The following is a 14,373-nucleotide window of genomic DNA, read 5'->3' on the forward strand; positions in this document are numbered from 1 at the left end:
CCAGCCTCTCACTATTTTGCCTCCCCTCTCCCACCTCTAGTAACACAGTTCTACTCACTACTTCTAAAAGTTGAAGGCTCCTGTGTTCATTATTATTAATATTCTTTCTGATATGTAAAAGTTTCCCCAGATTTTGTCAAGGGGAACCCATTCAAGCTGTCTCTTATACCTTTTGACATGCCTCCATCAGCATAAGAGCACTTTCTTACTTTCGGAACAATAAGATATTTCAGGCTCACCGTGTAATTTCCTTGTCCAATACCTGAAATCAGCTATTTCTCCAAGAAGAGCCCTACTTTTTTTTTTTTTTTTTTAAAGATGACTAGTAAGGGGATCTTAACCCTTGACTTGGTGTTGTCAGCACCACGCTCTCCAGGCGAGCGAACTGGCCATCCCTGTATACGGGTCTGAACCCGTGGCCTTGGTGTTATCAGCACCACACTCTCCCGAGTGAGCCACGGGCCAGCCCTGAAGAGCCCTCCTTTTAATGGGGAATCATATTTGGAAACCAAAATCTGGAAAGTCAACATTGTACCCCACATGTTTGTATAATAAATTATCTATCTATCTATCTATCTATCTATCTATCTATCTATCTATCTATTTTTATTTATTTATTTTTTTAGAGATGACCGGTAAGGGAATCTCAACCCTTGGCTTGGTGTGGTGAGCACCACACTCAGCCAGTGAGCCTACCGGCCATCCCTATATAGGATCCGAACTCACGGCCTTGGTGTTATCAGCACTGCACTCTACTGAGCGAGCCATGGGCCAGCCCTTAAATTATTTTTTTAAAAAAATCTGGACACTTGGTGAGCTACTGAGATGTCATTTCTTCTAGATACTTTCCCTGGATAGTGTTTGGAAATACATGTGTATGTCTTTTACATCATGAGATCATAATTCAGTTCCAGCTCAACACCACAGGATTCTTCCTCTATCCCACGTTTGTATCTTCTTTTCTTACAGGGTGAGCCCTAGTTCCCAGCAACCTTAATATATTTACTTATTTGCTTTATCCTACAATAAATATAAAATAGTTTTGGAATTACACTAATATTTCCACCAACAACAAACCTACAAAATAAAATTGAAGATTTCTTTGGACTTCTTTTTGTCCTTCAACTATAACCTACTCTGTACAGTTTTCAAAAGTTAGGGGCTGGCCCGTGGCTCACTCGGGAGAGTGCGGTGTTGATAACACCAAGGCCACGGGTTCGGATCCCATATAGGGATGGCTGGTTCGCTCACTGGCTGAGCGTGGTGCTGATAACACCAAGCCAAGGGTTGAGATCCCCTTACCGGTCATCTTTTTTTTAAAAAATAAAAAAATTTTTTTTAAAAAGTTACCTAAATAGGGCTGGCCAGTTAGTTCAGTTGTTTAGAGGGCAGTGTTGTAACACCAAGGTCAAGTTTTCAGATCTCCATACTGTCCAGCCACCCCCAAAAAAGAATGTTATCTTAATCTTCTTTTCCTGTAATTTTATATATAATTAGATTCATTGATTTCTGTTTGTATTCAACTTTAAGATTTTATTTTTCTTTGTTGATTAAATTTTATTTTTAAATATGTAAAACATTAACGTAGCTCAACAGTCAAAACTATTCAAAAAATTATAGTCAGGGTATAGGAAGTGAATATGGATATACTCTCATTTTCATTCCTGTCTCTTCCATTCCTATTATCACCTCCCCGATAGAAATGGATTACAAGTTCATTTTTTCTATTTCTTTTTTCCAAAATGAACATACACTCGCATTCTTATTTCCTATTCTTCCTTACAGAAAAGGAGGGTATATTATATATATAATCTTTGGCCCTTTGCTTTTTTACTTAATATGTCCCGGAAGTCATTTAATATTAATTTATAGAGATCTTCTTTATTTTTTTAAAGCCATCTATTAACTGTGTAGATGAACCATGGTTTATTCAATGAGACTGTTATATGTGGACATTCTGGTGGTTGTTTCCAAAATTGTGCTATTACAAATGAAAAACCTTGCACATTTTTCCCATATTGTTGGAAGTATATCTTCAGAATAAGTTGCTGGAGTGGAATTGTTCCATCAAAGGGTAAATGCATGTGTAGTTTGTTAGATAGCCAAATTCTCCTCCACTGGGATTTCATCATTCTGCATCTCCACCAACAGTATATGAGAGTACCTGATTCTCCTACATATTCACCAACAGAAAATGTTATCAAACTTTTGGATTTTTGCCAGTCTGATAGGTAAAACATGATATCTGAATGTGGTTTTAATGTTTATTTCCCTTATGAGTGAAGTTGAGCATCAATTTATACATTTGAGTCATTTTTTTTTAGAACTATTATTTTATGTCTTTTGCCATTTTCCTTTCAAGTTTTTTGGTCCTTTTTTCTCTCTATTTTTAAGAGTTCTTATACTTTAGAGAGATTAGTTCTTTATCTGTGATATGTTGGAAATGTTTTCTTCCAGTTTGTCATTTGTCTTTTGACTTTGCTTATGGTGATTTTTGCCATATAAAGGGTTTTGTTTGGTTTTTTAAATCTTTTACATTGTAGAATTTATTAGTTTTTTATTGAATATGTATTTTTAGTTATAGTTTGAAAGCTTTTTGCCAAACCTGGGCTGAAGGAATTTACTCATGCTTTTTTCTAAAACTTGTATGTTCATTGTTTCTTTCCTTTCCTTCCTTCCTTTCTCTTTCTTTCTCTTCCTTTCCTTCCTTCCTTCCTTCCCTCCCTCCCTTCCTTTTGCATTTGAATCTTTTAACAATTTAAGTTTATTCTGTGGTATGAATCGAGTTTACCTTTTTCCAAAGATCTAAGTTGTTCCCAATACCATTTATTGAAAAGTCCATCTTTTTCCTGAGATTTGAGAAGCCATTTTTATCATATACAGAATTTGCATGTGTATTTGACTCTATTTCTGGATTTTCTATTCTGTTTCTCTGGGGTATCTATTCATGTACCATAGCATACCACTTTTAATTATAGAGGCTTTATGGTGTGTTTTAATATCTGGTAGGGCTAGTCCTCTTTTTTTTTTTCTTTCAGGATTTTTTATCGCTATAGTTGCACATTTATTTTTCCATGTGAACTTTAGAATCAACTTTATTCTAGAGAAAAAAAACCTTGTTGGTATTTTTATTTGGGTCATACTAAATGCATTTATTCACACATGTATGTATACATGTATATGCATATACATGTGCATACACACATCTTCACGGATGTCTTTCCAGTTCTGCTTTTGTGCCTTTAGGTGTGTTTTAAAGTTTAGATTTTGTATGTTTCTTGTTAGTTGATTACTAAGATTGAACCTTTTGTGTTGCTATTGTAAATGAAGTTTTCATTCCTGATTTTTGTGTGATTTTATATCCTGTTACCTTACTGAATTACTTCATTGTTTGACGTTGTTGTATTGTTGATTCTCTTGGGTTTAAATATATACTTTCATGTAATCTACAAATATAGTTTTACCTTTTCTTTTTCTATTCTTATTACACAAATTGTTTTCTCTTAGTTTCATTAGCTAATATCTTTAATACAGTGTTAAATAACAGTGGAGATAGTGTGTTTATCCCATTTTACAGAAGAGACTATGGAAACTTAGAGAAATTTAGTATCTTAAGATCACAAGCTAATTAGTGGCAGAGCCATAATTGAATTTCAGATCTTTTTGACTCCCAAAACCTTCATTCTTTTTATTCTGTCATGCCACCTCCCATGCCTTCCAACATTTGTTTAAAGGAGACAAGACTCCTATGTAATTCCAAGCCACTCTCCAGTGGATTGGAGAGGTCCTACATATTTATTGTTTCTATCTAGCACTTGGGCCAGCTGGCATTCCTCTTTTTTTATTCCATCTTTTTCTACACATTAGGGAGAACTTGCCACAGACTTTACTCTAGATATCTTTCATCTTTTTGAGTACATTTATTTGTAAGGATCAGAGGATTTAATACATTTCTTTGTTTGCTTGACAGGAGCTCAATTTAGAAATGGAAGACCAACAGGAGAACTTAGATACCCTTGAGCACCTGGTAACTGAACTGAGCTCCTCTGGTTTTGCGCTGGATCTGTTCCAACACCAGGACAGGGTACAGAACCTCAAAAAAGACTTTACAGAGCTACAGAAGACAGTTAAAGAAAGGTGAGGTTTGTAAGGGCCAAGGGAAGACATCTGCTTCAACCCCCATTGAAAGTTCTCTGAAAAATCAATTGATAAATACAGATTAATATGAAGAAAAGGCATAAAAAATTTTATTATATCGTAATTTTATGTGACACAGGAACCTTCAGGATGAAGACTCAAAAATATAGGGAAAATTGTCCATATTTATGCTTAGGTTCCATGAAGCAGGCATAGCCATGTAGAAATATGATTGGACAAGAAAAGTATGATTTAATGCTAATAGAAGAGTAGGAAAACCTAGCAAGGCATGTTTGTTCAGATTCTTCTTGGCCTCTCTGGGTAGCATTCATTCCTCCAGGGTATAGGGCAGGACCTGTTCTGGAATGAGAGTCTTATGACCTACATCAGACACAGTAAGTCAGAGAATTTCTTTATGGCCAGCTCCAAGACAGAAAGGCAGGGGGGAAGGTTAGAGTATGTCTGTGACCTGCCTTGGGGAAGAGGTATGCTAGATTCTATGACTTGCCTCAAGGAAGAATGAAGCTGAGAGACAGGAGGGCAGGAGAAGGTCAGAGGAAAATGTTGCTTTTGAGACTGCTCCTGAGACCTTCACTTTGGGGTATCACTTTCTGGGCCTCCACAATTTTCACATGTTGGTCAGTGTTGGGGAACTATTTTTTCTTGCTGTGGAGTGAAATGATCTTTTCCTTCCTCCTTTACCAGAAAAGATGGCATCCGGCACTTTGCTCCTGAGTCATAGGAGGTTGGAAAGTGCCTTATTTAGGCAGACCTACCCAATCTACTTGATGCTTAGTGTTTTCTATTACTAATAAATTCTTTTTCGGTAATGGGGCTGAGTTTCTGCTCTGCTGGATCAACAAAGCTCAGGTTGCCTGGACCAAATAGAACAAATTTAAGGCAGCAAGTAGGATTATGGCAGAATTTGAAATAAAAAGAAAAATTGGAAGAGAATTTCCAGACATAATTAAGGGCTATATTGGCACTCCCCTGACTTGTTTTAGCAGATGACTGCCTTAGTGACTAGAGTAAAGCAGTTACTCCAACCAACATTGTTAGCAGCAGGTTATTTAGTAGAGGGAATTGGGACAAAGGCCAAGAAGGCTTTGTTTTTCTTCCCCTATCCTGAGGGCCTTTTAGCTTTATGAGGAACCATAATCTTTGGATTGACATTTCACCAACAGATGTGGCTATTTCCAAAATTTTCTGCTGTTTTATTTTATTCATTGGCATGCTAAATTAACCTAGGGCTAATCACCTAATTTCTCACGTTTGAATTGAGTCTTGAAAAAGTCAAATACCTAAAATGTAGTGGAGTTGGAATCAAGATCCAGAGCCTGCATTCTTTCCATTGTATCATAGTACCTAAATAGCAGGCTCCCTTTAGTTTTTTCTCACTTTCACTTTAGCCTAGTGTAAGATTGAAGACTTCTTTTCTCAGAAATGTCCAAACAAGGGCAACAGATTCCTGAGTTTGATGCTCTCCTGTATTATATGTGGTTGTTCAGCCAAACCTGCTATGGAGAAGATTATGGGAAGGAAAGGCCCTGTTAGGAAACTGATGCCTAAGAGTCCCAGAATGAACCTAGCTTTAGTTCAAGTTGACTTTACAAAGCTTAGTCTGGCAAGTAACAAAACTTCTTTGTTGACAGAGAGAAAGATGCATCATCTTGCCAGGAGCAGTTGGACGAATTCCGGAAGCTGATTAGGACTTTCCAGAAATGGCTGAAAGAAACTGAAGGGAGTATTCCACCTTCAGAGACTTTCATGAGTGCTAAAGAGCTGGAAAAGCATATTGAATACCTAAAGGTAGGTGAACAAAAGGGTCTCCAGAAATTGGGCTAGACAGCAGTTTGGAAGCTTGTATGAACTGATTTCTAGCTGTGGTGGGGAAGTGGTTTGAAAAATCCAAGTTATCCATCTGCATCAGATTGGGAATTCCTACATTCTCTTCGTGTGATTCCCACCTACTCCTACCTGGCACTACTGAGCACTGTGCTTGTAACATCTATTTAAAAACCAGAACCAAACAAATTATCAGGGAATAAAATTTATAAAGTTTCAGCTACATCTTGGATGACTCTCATGCTATGGTGGGTTATAAAAAGGATAGTTGTCCAAGTGCAATCCTTGAGAACCTCACACTGTCATTGTATGTATGAGAATTAGATGAATACATGTGAGCAGGTGACCAGATATATAATCAGGAAATCGAAGAGAGAAGAACTAATACTACTCCATCTACTAAAGGACAAATTAGAATCAGATAGTTGGAAAGTATCTTCAGGGATGAGACCAACCTTCCTCCCATTCCCTACAGAATCCCTTCTGTACCATCTTGGATTCATAGTCATCCAGCCTCTACTTGCACCTCTGACATTATCTTCTTTTTTGTGAAAATAAGCCAAATCTGCCTCTAACAGATTCTCATGCGTTCATCCTTATTTTCTAAGTTAAGCTTTATCCTCAGCAGATGAAAAAGAAGAGTTTGATCGCTTTCACAGAGCTGGTACCAGTAGCATTTGCTGTCGGGAATTACCTAGGACAGAGGTTCCCCAACTTTCTTGGTTCACAATGCCCTTAGTGCTTCAAGAAATTTTTCATGGCACCTCAAGGTCTCCCCCTGACCAAAAACAATTTAACAGTTCCAGTTACTAAGTAGTTGAGTCCAGACAACTTAATAGTAGTTGTTCACGTGGTGTCCAACAGATGTCACTGTATTTCCCTCAAAATTTTAAAATATCCTGTGAGTCAGTGCATAGTTTGGGGACTGTGGTACTTGGGAATCACAGTAATTAATGAAAGAATTGACAAGCTGTTTGAAGTTAGGCAGCATGAGCTTGGTAGGTGTTAATGGCTCTGTGTCTTTTTCTCCTGCTACTCAGCAGCTTAAAGTCAAAAGCAAACTAAGTAGATTGTCAGGGATATTTAGTGTAGAGGAAGGGATTGAAGGTTAAGATGGTGTTCCTGCTTTGAAAGGAGTAAAATCCTACTACTGTGGCAGGCAGTCACATGTTAGAGACATAGCATGACCTAGTCCTTTTGTCTTAAAATAGGTGCCATTGTTTCCTAATGGCTTTCTATGGTCATTAGAGCGCTGGTTTCAGCCTTACCATAAAGTTCTCTTGATAAATGCAACATTTAGCCTGTGATTCTCTGTATTTCTCCACATGTCAATATCTAGCTCTCATTTATCCTCCAGTTACCATTTCTTTTTTATTCTTTACATGTATGCTGCCCCCTTTTGTCTACCTGGCAAACTCTTTTCTTAATTCAAAGCTTTCCTCCCTCTAGGCAGAATTAAATGTGTCTCCTCCTGTGCTCTGAGTTCACTGTCCATATTTCTGTAATAACATTTATCACGTTATAATGCAATTGATAATCTGAACTGCTGGTTTTAGGAACTGTGTTGTAATCCTCTTTTGTATCCCCAGTGTTTGGCATGGTGCCTGGCCTATAGTAAAATCTCAATAAATATTTGATGAATGAGTAAATAAATTAGAAGTTCCTGAAACTTCCAGGATATTATCCTCTTGTACCTTGGCTGGCTAAATCAGGATCTTGAAATGGCTGAATATATGAGGATGGGCTTAATGCTTGTCAAAACTTTAGGGAGTATGTGTGGAACAGGTGTTCATACTTATGAGAAGGCCCCAGATGTTACATTTAGTCATTTTGTTCTATAAACAGGGTCTCCTAGATGACTGGGCAAGTAAAGGAACTCTGGTGGAAGAGATCAATTACAAAGGCACTTCTTTAGAAAATCTCATCATGGAGATCACAGCACCTGATTCCCAAGCCAAGACAGGTGAGTACAGGCTCTTCAAAATATAGTGAATAAACATCATCCTTTGCTTTGACCTTTGGAGATGCCCCTTTATTTAATTAAAGTCAGAATCAAGTTTGGATATGAAAACAAAGGGTGTCCACAAAGCAGTCTTCCCCTTCAACCTGATCAGTTTCCTCCATTGCTCCATTTTGCAAAATTTCTTCCCATGATGGGAAAAATAAATATACTAGTTGGCCCACTTAGAACTGTCAAATAAACAAAGAAGAATTAAAATAGGTTTTAATTTTGAGGAGTTTCTCTTTTAAACATGTACATGGGATTGGATATGCATGATTTTTAAACTTGGATCAGCCCTGGGTGGGTATGAACATGATATCCAGGTAGGTATTTGGGAGTCAGTATTGGTACACCAGAGACTGGTGCACTTCCCTGAAGGGGGTACATAGATTGTGTCCAAATGTATGAATAATCCTCTGGCTGTAAATTAAGTCTTTTAAGTACAATCTAATGTGAATTCACAGTCACTTGCTGGTGGTTATTTGGGATCTCATGGGTTTTATTACCAAACTATGACAGTGTTCTCATATAGTCAATTTAATGGTAAAGGAAAAGTTTACTTTCTTTTTCCTCCTGGGAATGTCTACTTTTCTTTGGTATCCTAAAGTTTAAAAATTTCTTGGAACTATACAGAAGTGACATTTCAGGGAATTAGAGATTTTTATACTCTAAGGTCAGTGACATTACCATGTGACTAGGTCAGGAGTCAGCAAACTTTTTCTGAAAAGGGCCAGATAGTAAATATTTCAGGCTTGCAGACCACATAGTCTCTGTCACACACAACATAACTGCCAGTGTGGCACAAAAGCAGCCATAGACAGTACAGAAATTGGGCTGACTGGTTAACTCAGTTGGTTAGAGTATGGTGCGATAAAACCAAGGTCCGGGGCTCTATCCCTATTCCAGCCAGCTGCCAAAAAAAAAAAAAAGTATAGAAATGAATGGGTGTGGCTGTGTTCCCATAAAACTTTATATATAGAAACAGACAAATGGCCAGATTTGGTTGGTAGGCTATAGTTTGCTGACTCCTGGACTTAGATCAGTCATTTTTCAAGCATTTTAAAGCACTAGAATTTTTTTGAGAAAATGAAAATCTCATAAAGAGCCCTAGTGCATAAAACAAATAATATTTTGTTGGCCTAAATTTCCCTTATATGTTAATGTATAGCATTTATCTATTATGACATCCATCAGTGAGAGTATTGAACATAAAAATTTTATGAACATAAAAATTTTAAAAAGAGGATTATGGGATTACATCTTCACTGTCTGATTTATTTCTAAGTTTTGGTTGATTTGATTCTATCCAGAAAACATGGCTTACACAGATAAGTAATTGCAAATGATGACAAATGTTTTTAAAAGTTCACTTAATCTCAGGATACTCTTTGCTTAGACTGAACTAGAGACTTAAAAGTGACATAATAAGAAATTCTTATTTCAAAGTTAAACCACTGAGAATATTTAATAAGGGCTCACATTCTTTTCTTAAACATAGAAAACACCTAAAATACATTGAGGACAAAAGCTGTCTATAAGCTGACATCATCATGACCTGAAGTGTTAAGAATTCTATTATCATTAGATCCCCACACCTGCCAACCACCAAAAAAAGAAAAAGAATTCTATTATCATACATTTCTATCCTGATGAGAGCTTGCTCTGAGTAGATGTACCTCAGACTTCTTTGTCATTTTATTTTATATATTATATATGTGCTATAGCTGTTTTTCTTTGTACAGTACAAGAGTGGACATGCACAGATTTGAATATTATAAAGTGCTGTTGAAGTACTACCACTTTTCCAGTCAGTAACACTTAAAAAAGAAGTTTAAATATATGCACAGAAGTAAAAGGAGCTACTTTATATTCTCCCCACGAAAGCAACATAAATTGATTATGTCTAGTGGCTTAAGATGTGGTATTCAACATAATAGAAAGTGAATGTTTTATTGTCATTTCTAAGTAGTTAGAAATTTACCTGAATGTTAAATTTAAACCAACATTTATAGAATCTTTAAAGCACCTCCCTGAGTGCTTTGAAAATCACTTTCAAAGTTCTTTCAACTCTAAAAAATCATGAATATTCCAGTTCCTAATGTTTGTGTAGCTTCTTTTGTTTCATAATGTGCTTTCACAAACATTATCTTATGTCCTCTCTCCAATAACCCCATGAGAATTGACAGGATAGTTAATATTATCTTCATATCCTAGAGAAGAACCTGGTTAAGAAACTGTGTCCATCGATTAAGGTTCACATACTGAGTTAGTGACAGCCTTGGCTAGGACCTTCTTCTCCTAATTACTAGTCCAGTTTCTTTTTTGCCATAACCACACTGCAATGAAATATGATTTCTCTGTTTTCTTTAATTGAAAATACAGTAATATTAACATTTAAAAGGTTTATAATCCCCATCCTAACTCAACTATTTTTAATATAACCTTATGTGTGACCTTTTGCACAGAGAAATCAGTGCACATAAGTTTAATTCTGTCCTTTTAATGTAACATTATATCATGAATATTTTTTCAGATTTATATATAATCTTTATTATTACATGACCTGGTTTTTACTTCACTTGGGAAACTCCTCTGAAATACAAGAAATCAACTCCGGGAGAATATGGGTAGAACTGTGGTAGTTAGAAACAGAACCAAAGGCCCAAAGCAGAGTTTCTGGGAATGTTTATGAGCCAAATTTATTGATGCTTATAATTTCTGTTTTCTGGTGGGAAAAGAGGAGCAGGAAGAGGTCATAAAAGGAAAGACAGGGAATCTACCTGCAGAAATAAATATAAGAAGGCCTCATTTTAATGTCTTTAATGAAAGAATGCTGCTTTTTTTATGTTCCTAATGGTACTTATTGTTCATTTTTATTATATTGAAAGTGATTGATGATAAAGGTGAATCTTTCTGGCTTTATACTCATTCCAAAATGTGGCAGATACCATTCTAAATACTTAATAGTTTTAGCAATACTTGCTTCACAAAATTAGACAGGGTTCAGAGAATTCAAGTTGGAGATTTAAGAAGAGAATTTGAATTTCCTCTAGAAAGGATTAAGAATCATTCCTGTTAAGGAGCTAAAACAACTTGAGTGACACTTCGTTGCCTGGCAGCTAAATTAAAATAACTTGTCTCTTTCCTTGAGTATGTTGTCCTGTGCTGTGTTAACCTCCTGATACCCAACCTTAAAGTGAGTGCCATAGAACAAATTCAGTGCCTGTATGTATTCTTAACACGTTGGTCTTGCCCTGTTTGTCTCCCTGTCCTTCTGCTCAGGTTCCGTACTGCCCTCTGTAGGAAGCTCTGTAGGCAGTGTAAACGGATACCACACCTGCAAAGGTGAGAATGCCATTTCAACAGTGCCTCTTTGTTGGGTGTGTTAGGACAGTATTCGTGTTTGCATCTGTGTATGTTTCAATATGTGTGGAAGCAATGCTGCCAGGATGCACGTGAGGGTGAAAATCTGGGGAGAAGCAACTGTGATGCCTCTCTGTTTGCTGGCTATCTGCTAAACAGGTTGGCAGCACCTGAAACTAAAGGTACTGAGGAAATAAACTGGATCACTAGATAAGGCCAATAAGGAAAGACCTTGAAAAATACATGCAAATCTTTGAATTATAAAGAAGCTATGCTAAATCTGACTGGTTAGCTCACTTGGGAGAGCGTGGAGCTGACAACACTAAGGTCAAGGGTTCAGATCCCCATACCAGCCAGCCACAAAAAAAGAAGCTATGCTAGAAGTATTCTAGTCTAGCCTTCAGCCTCTCACCTGGGTGATTTCTCTGTAATTTGTAGAATAGGGAGCAGAAGAATGCTCCAAGCCCATTAATCCCAATAGCACACTAAGGTTGAATTCTTACTTTTGCTCCCTTCACCTTTGTTGTTCCCATGTTTATTTAGCATTTTAAGGTATACATCTGAGTATATAATGCCAAAACTAGAAAGCAGATAATGAGAGCTCTTTTGCTTTGTGTACGTAAACAGGAACTTTTATGTGATTTAGCAGGAAGATAATCCTTAGTTCACTAGAAGGAGTAGAAGAGATGCTTAATCCTGACAAGTAATTTAGGAGAGAGGAACTAAAGGGAATGCTTGGAGAGCTATTTCTGGTCTGATTTCTGTTTCTGTGATATTAGATCTGACGGAGATTCAATGTGACATGTCAGATGTAAACGTGAAGTATGAGAAACTCGGGGGAGTACTTCGAGAACGCCAGGAAGGACTTCAGGTTGTCCTCAGCAGGATGGAGGAAGTTCAGAGGGAGGCCAGCTCAGTGCTGCAGTGGCTAGAATCAAAAGAGGAAGTCCTGAAATCCATGGATGCCTCGTCATCTCCAACCAAGACAGAAACAGTGAAAGCCCAAGCTGAATCTAACAAGGTACTGTGTTTACATTAGCTGTATCCCAACACTAAGAGGAAGGGACTGCCATCCCAGTGTCCTTCCCAAGCCCAGGGAACTGAAAGTAAGGCTGCAATGAGCAGTATTTTTGACTTCAAAATGATTAATATTACTTAACTCTCCTAGAGAATTGTCTTACCTGTGAAATTAGAAATTGCTATAAATCAGATTCAGAAACAAAACCAGGTATGTTTGCAGAAAGAGACTAGCACTCCCCAGAAGCATCAACTCACTGAGAATGGGATCTCATTTTCTATATGATGCTGTGAGCCAAATCATTCTTTTGGAGGGACCTAAATAACTGTGATTACAGTTCATTCTTCAGGTTGACATGTGGGACTAGGAAAAATGTCAGAAGATAAAAGACCATAGAAAATCCTGTAAGAAGAGGGCTGGCTGGTTAGCTCAGTTGGTTAGAGCACAGTGTTATAACACCAAGGACAAGGATTTGGATCCCCGGCCAGTTATCAAAAAGAAAAGAAAATCCTGTAAGGAATTTATTCTTTTGGTGGCTGGCTGGTATGGGGATCTGAACCCTTGACCTTGGTGTTATCAGCACTGTGCTCTCCCAAGTGAGCTAACTGGCCAGCCCCATGTAAGAAATTTTTACCAAAGGTTTTGACTTGGGTTTTTTGGTGTTTTGGTTCCCAAAATTTTTAATATTCCAGTTGAGCATACCACATCATCTCCAATTACAAAAACATCATCATCATATCTTGGCACTTTTAGTTTATAGTAATTAATATAATAATTCTGTCTTATTGGGTTCTAGTGCTGTGTTGTACATGAAAGAAACTCAGATCTTGCCATTTAAATTTTCATTTTGAAGTAAAAATCGAAGCAGAAAGGTTAAGTATCTTAAAATCACAAAACAAGTCATGGATTAGAATCAGAGTAGAGACTATAACTGCTGTCCAGCCTTCCAGTCATTTCTACCACACACACAGCTTTGTTTCCTGTTCATAATCTCATGGCATGCATGATATTCTCTCTCCTAGGCCTTCCTGGCTGAATTGGAACAGAATTCTCCAAAAATCCAAAAAGTAAAGGAAGCCCTGGCTGGATTATTGATGACATATCCTAACTCACAAGAAGCAGAAAATTGGAAGAAAATGCAAGAGGAGCTCAGTAAGTTGTCACAGGGGTGTTGCAAATTCACTAAATTGCTTGTCTTCAAAGCCAATAGAGAATTTCAGTACATTGTATAAAGCAGGAGTTATTTTTATTAATTTTCATGAATAAACTAGAGTCCCACATAGGGCCAGAGTGTGCCTGATTAGGGAAAAAATTTAGAGAATCCACTCAAAGAGTCAGAAATTTGGCTTCTTTGTGCAAGTCAGACTGACAATCTACTGTGATCAAGAATCAAAGAGAGGGCCGGCCCCGTGGCTCACTTGGGAGAGTGTGGTGCTGGTGGCACCGAGGCCGCAGGTTCAGATCCTATGTGGGGATGGCTGGTGCACTCACTGGCTGGGTCACTGGCTGAGCGTGGTGCGGACCACACCGTGCCAAGGGTTGTGATCCCCTTACCGGTCAAGGAAAAAAAAAAAAAAAAGAATCAAAGAGAGCATTGATGATAAAAATGAAAATGGGAAATAATCTAAATATTCAATAAAGAGATTAGATAAGTTTTGTTCATATTACTGAACTATAAATAATGTAGATGAATATTTACTAGCATGAAAAGGTATATTGACATGAAAGATGTTTACCATATAGTAAATTTTAAAATAATGTAGTGTATTTTACATTCACTTGTGTGTGTGTGAGTGCATAGTTCTGTGCAATTTTATCACGTGTAGTTTCATTTAACCACCACCACAGTCAAGATGTAGAATTGTCTGTGCTACTTTAGTAAAAATCTTAAGAGGTTATTTTTAATTAAAAAAAATTTTAGGGCCAAGCCCGTGGCGCACTCGGGAGAGTGCGGCGCTGGGAGCGCAGTGACGCTCCCGCCGCGAGTTTGGATCCTATATAGGAATGG

General features: G+C 37.4%; 1 protein-coding gene across 1 annotated transcript in view; it reads left to right on the top strand.

The window, feature by feature from the left end:
- MACF1 (microtubule actin crosslinking factor 1) overlaps positions 1 to 14,373 on the top strand; it is a 226,051-nt gene that overhangs the window by 123,863 nt on the left and 87,815 nt on the right. Inside the window, exons 50-55 of the mRNA XM_063103580.1 lie at positions 3,971 to 4,137; positions 5,790 to 5,946; positions 7,828 to 7,945; positions 11,267 to 11,329; positions 12,127 to 12,368; positions 13,388 to 13,517. Coding sequence (XP_062959650.1) covers positions 3,971 to 4,137; positions 5,790 to 5,946; positions 7,828 to 7,945; positions 11,267 to 11,329; positions 12,127 to 12,368; positions 13,388 to 13,517 — 877 coding nt within the window. The remainder of the gene's footprint in view (positions 1 to 3,970; positions 4,138 to 5,789; positions 5,947 to 7,827; positions 7,946 to 11,266; positions 11,330 to 12,126; positions 12,369 to 13,387; positions 13,518 to 14,373) is intronic.

This window comes from Cynocephalus volans, chromosome 8 (assembly GCF_027409185.1).
Source record: "Cynocephalus volans isolate mCynVol1 chromosome 8, mCynVol1.pri, whole genome shotgun sequence".
Classification (NCBI taxonomy): domain Eukaryota; kingdom Metazoa; phylum Chordata; class Mammalia; order Dermoptera; family Cynocephalidae; genus Cynocephalus; species Cynocephalus volans.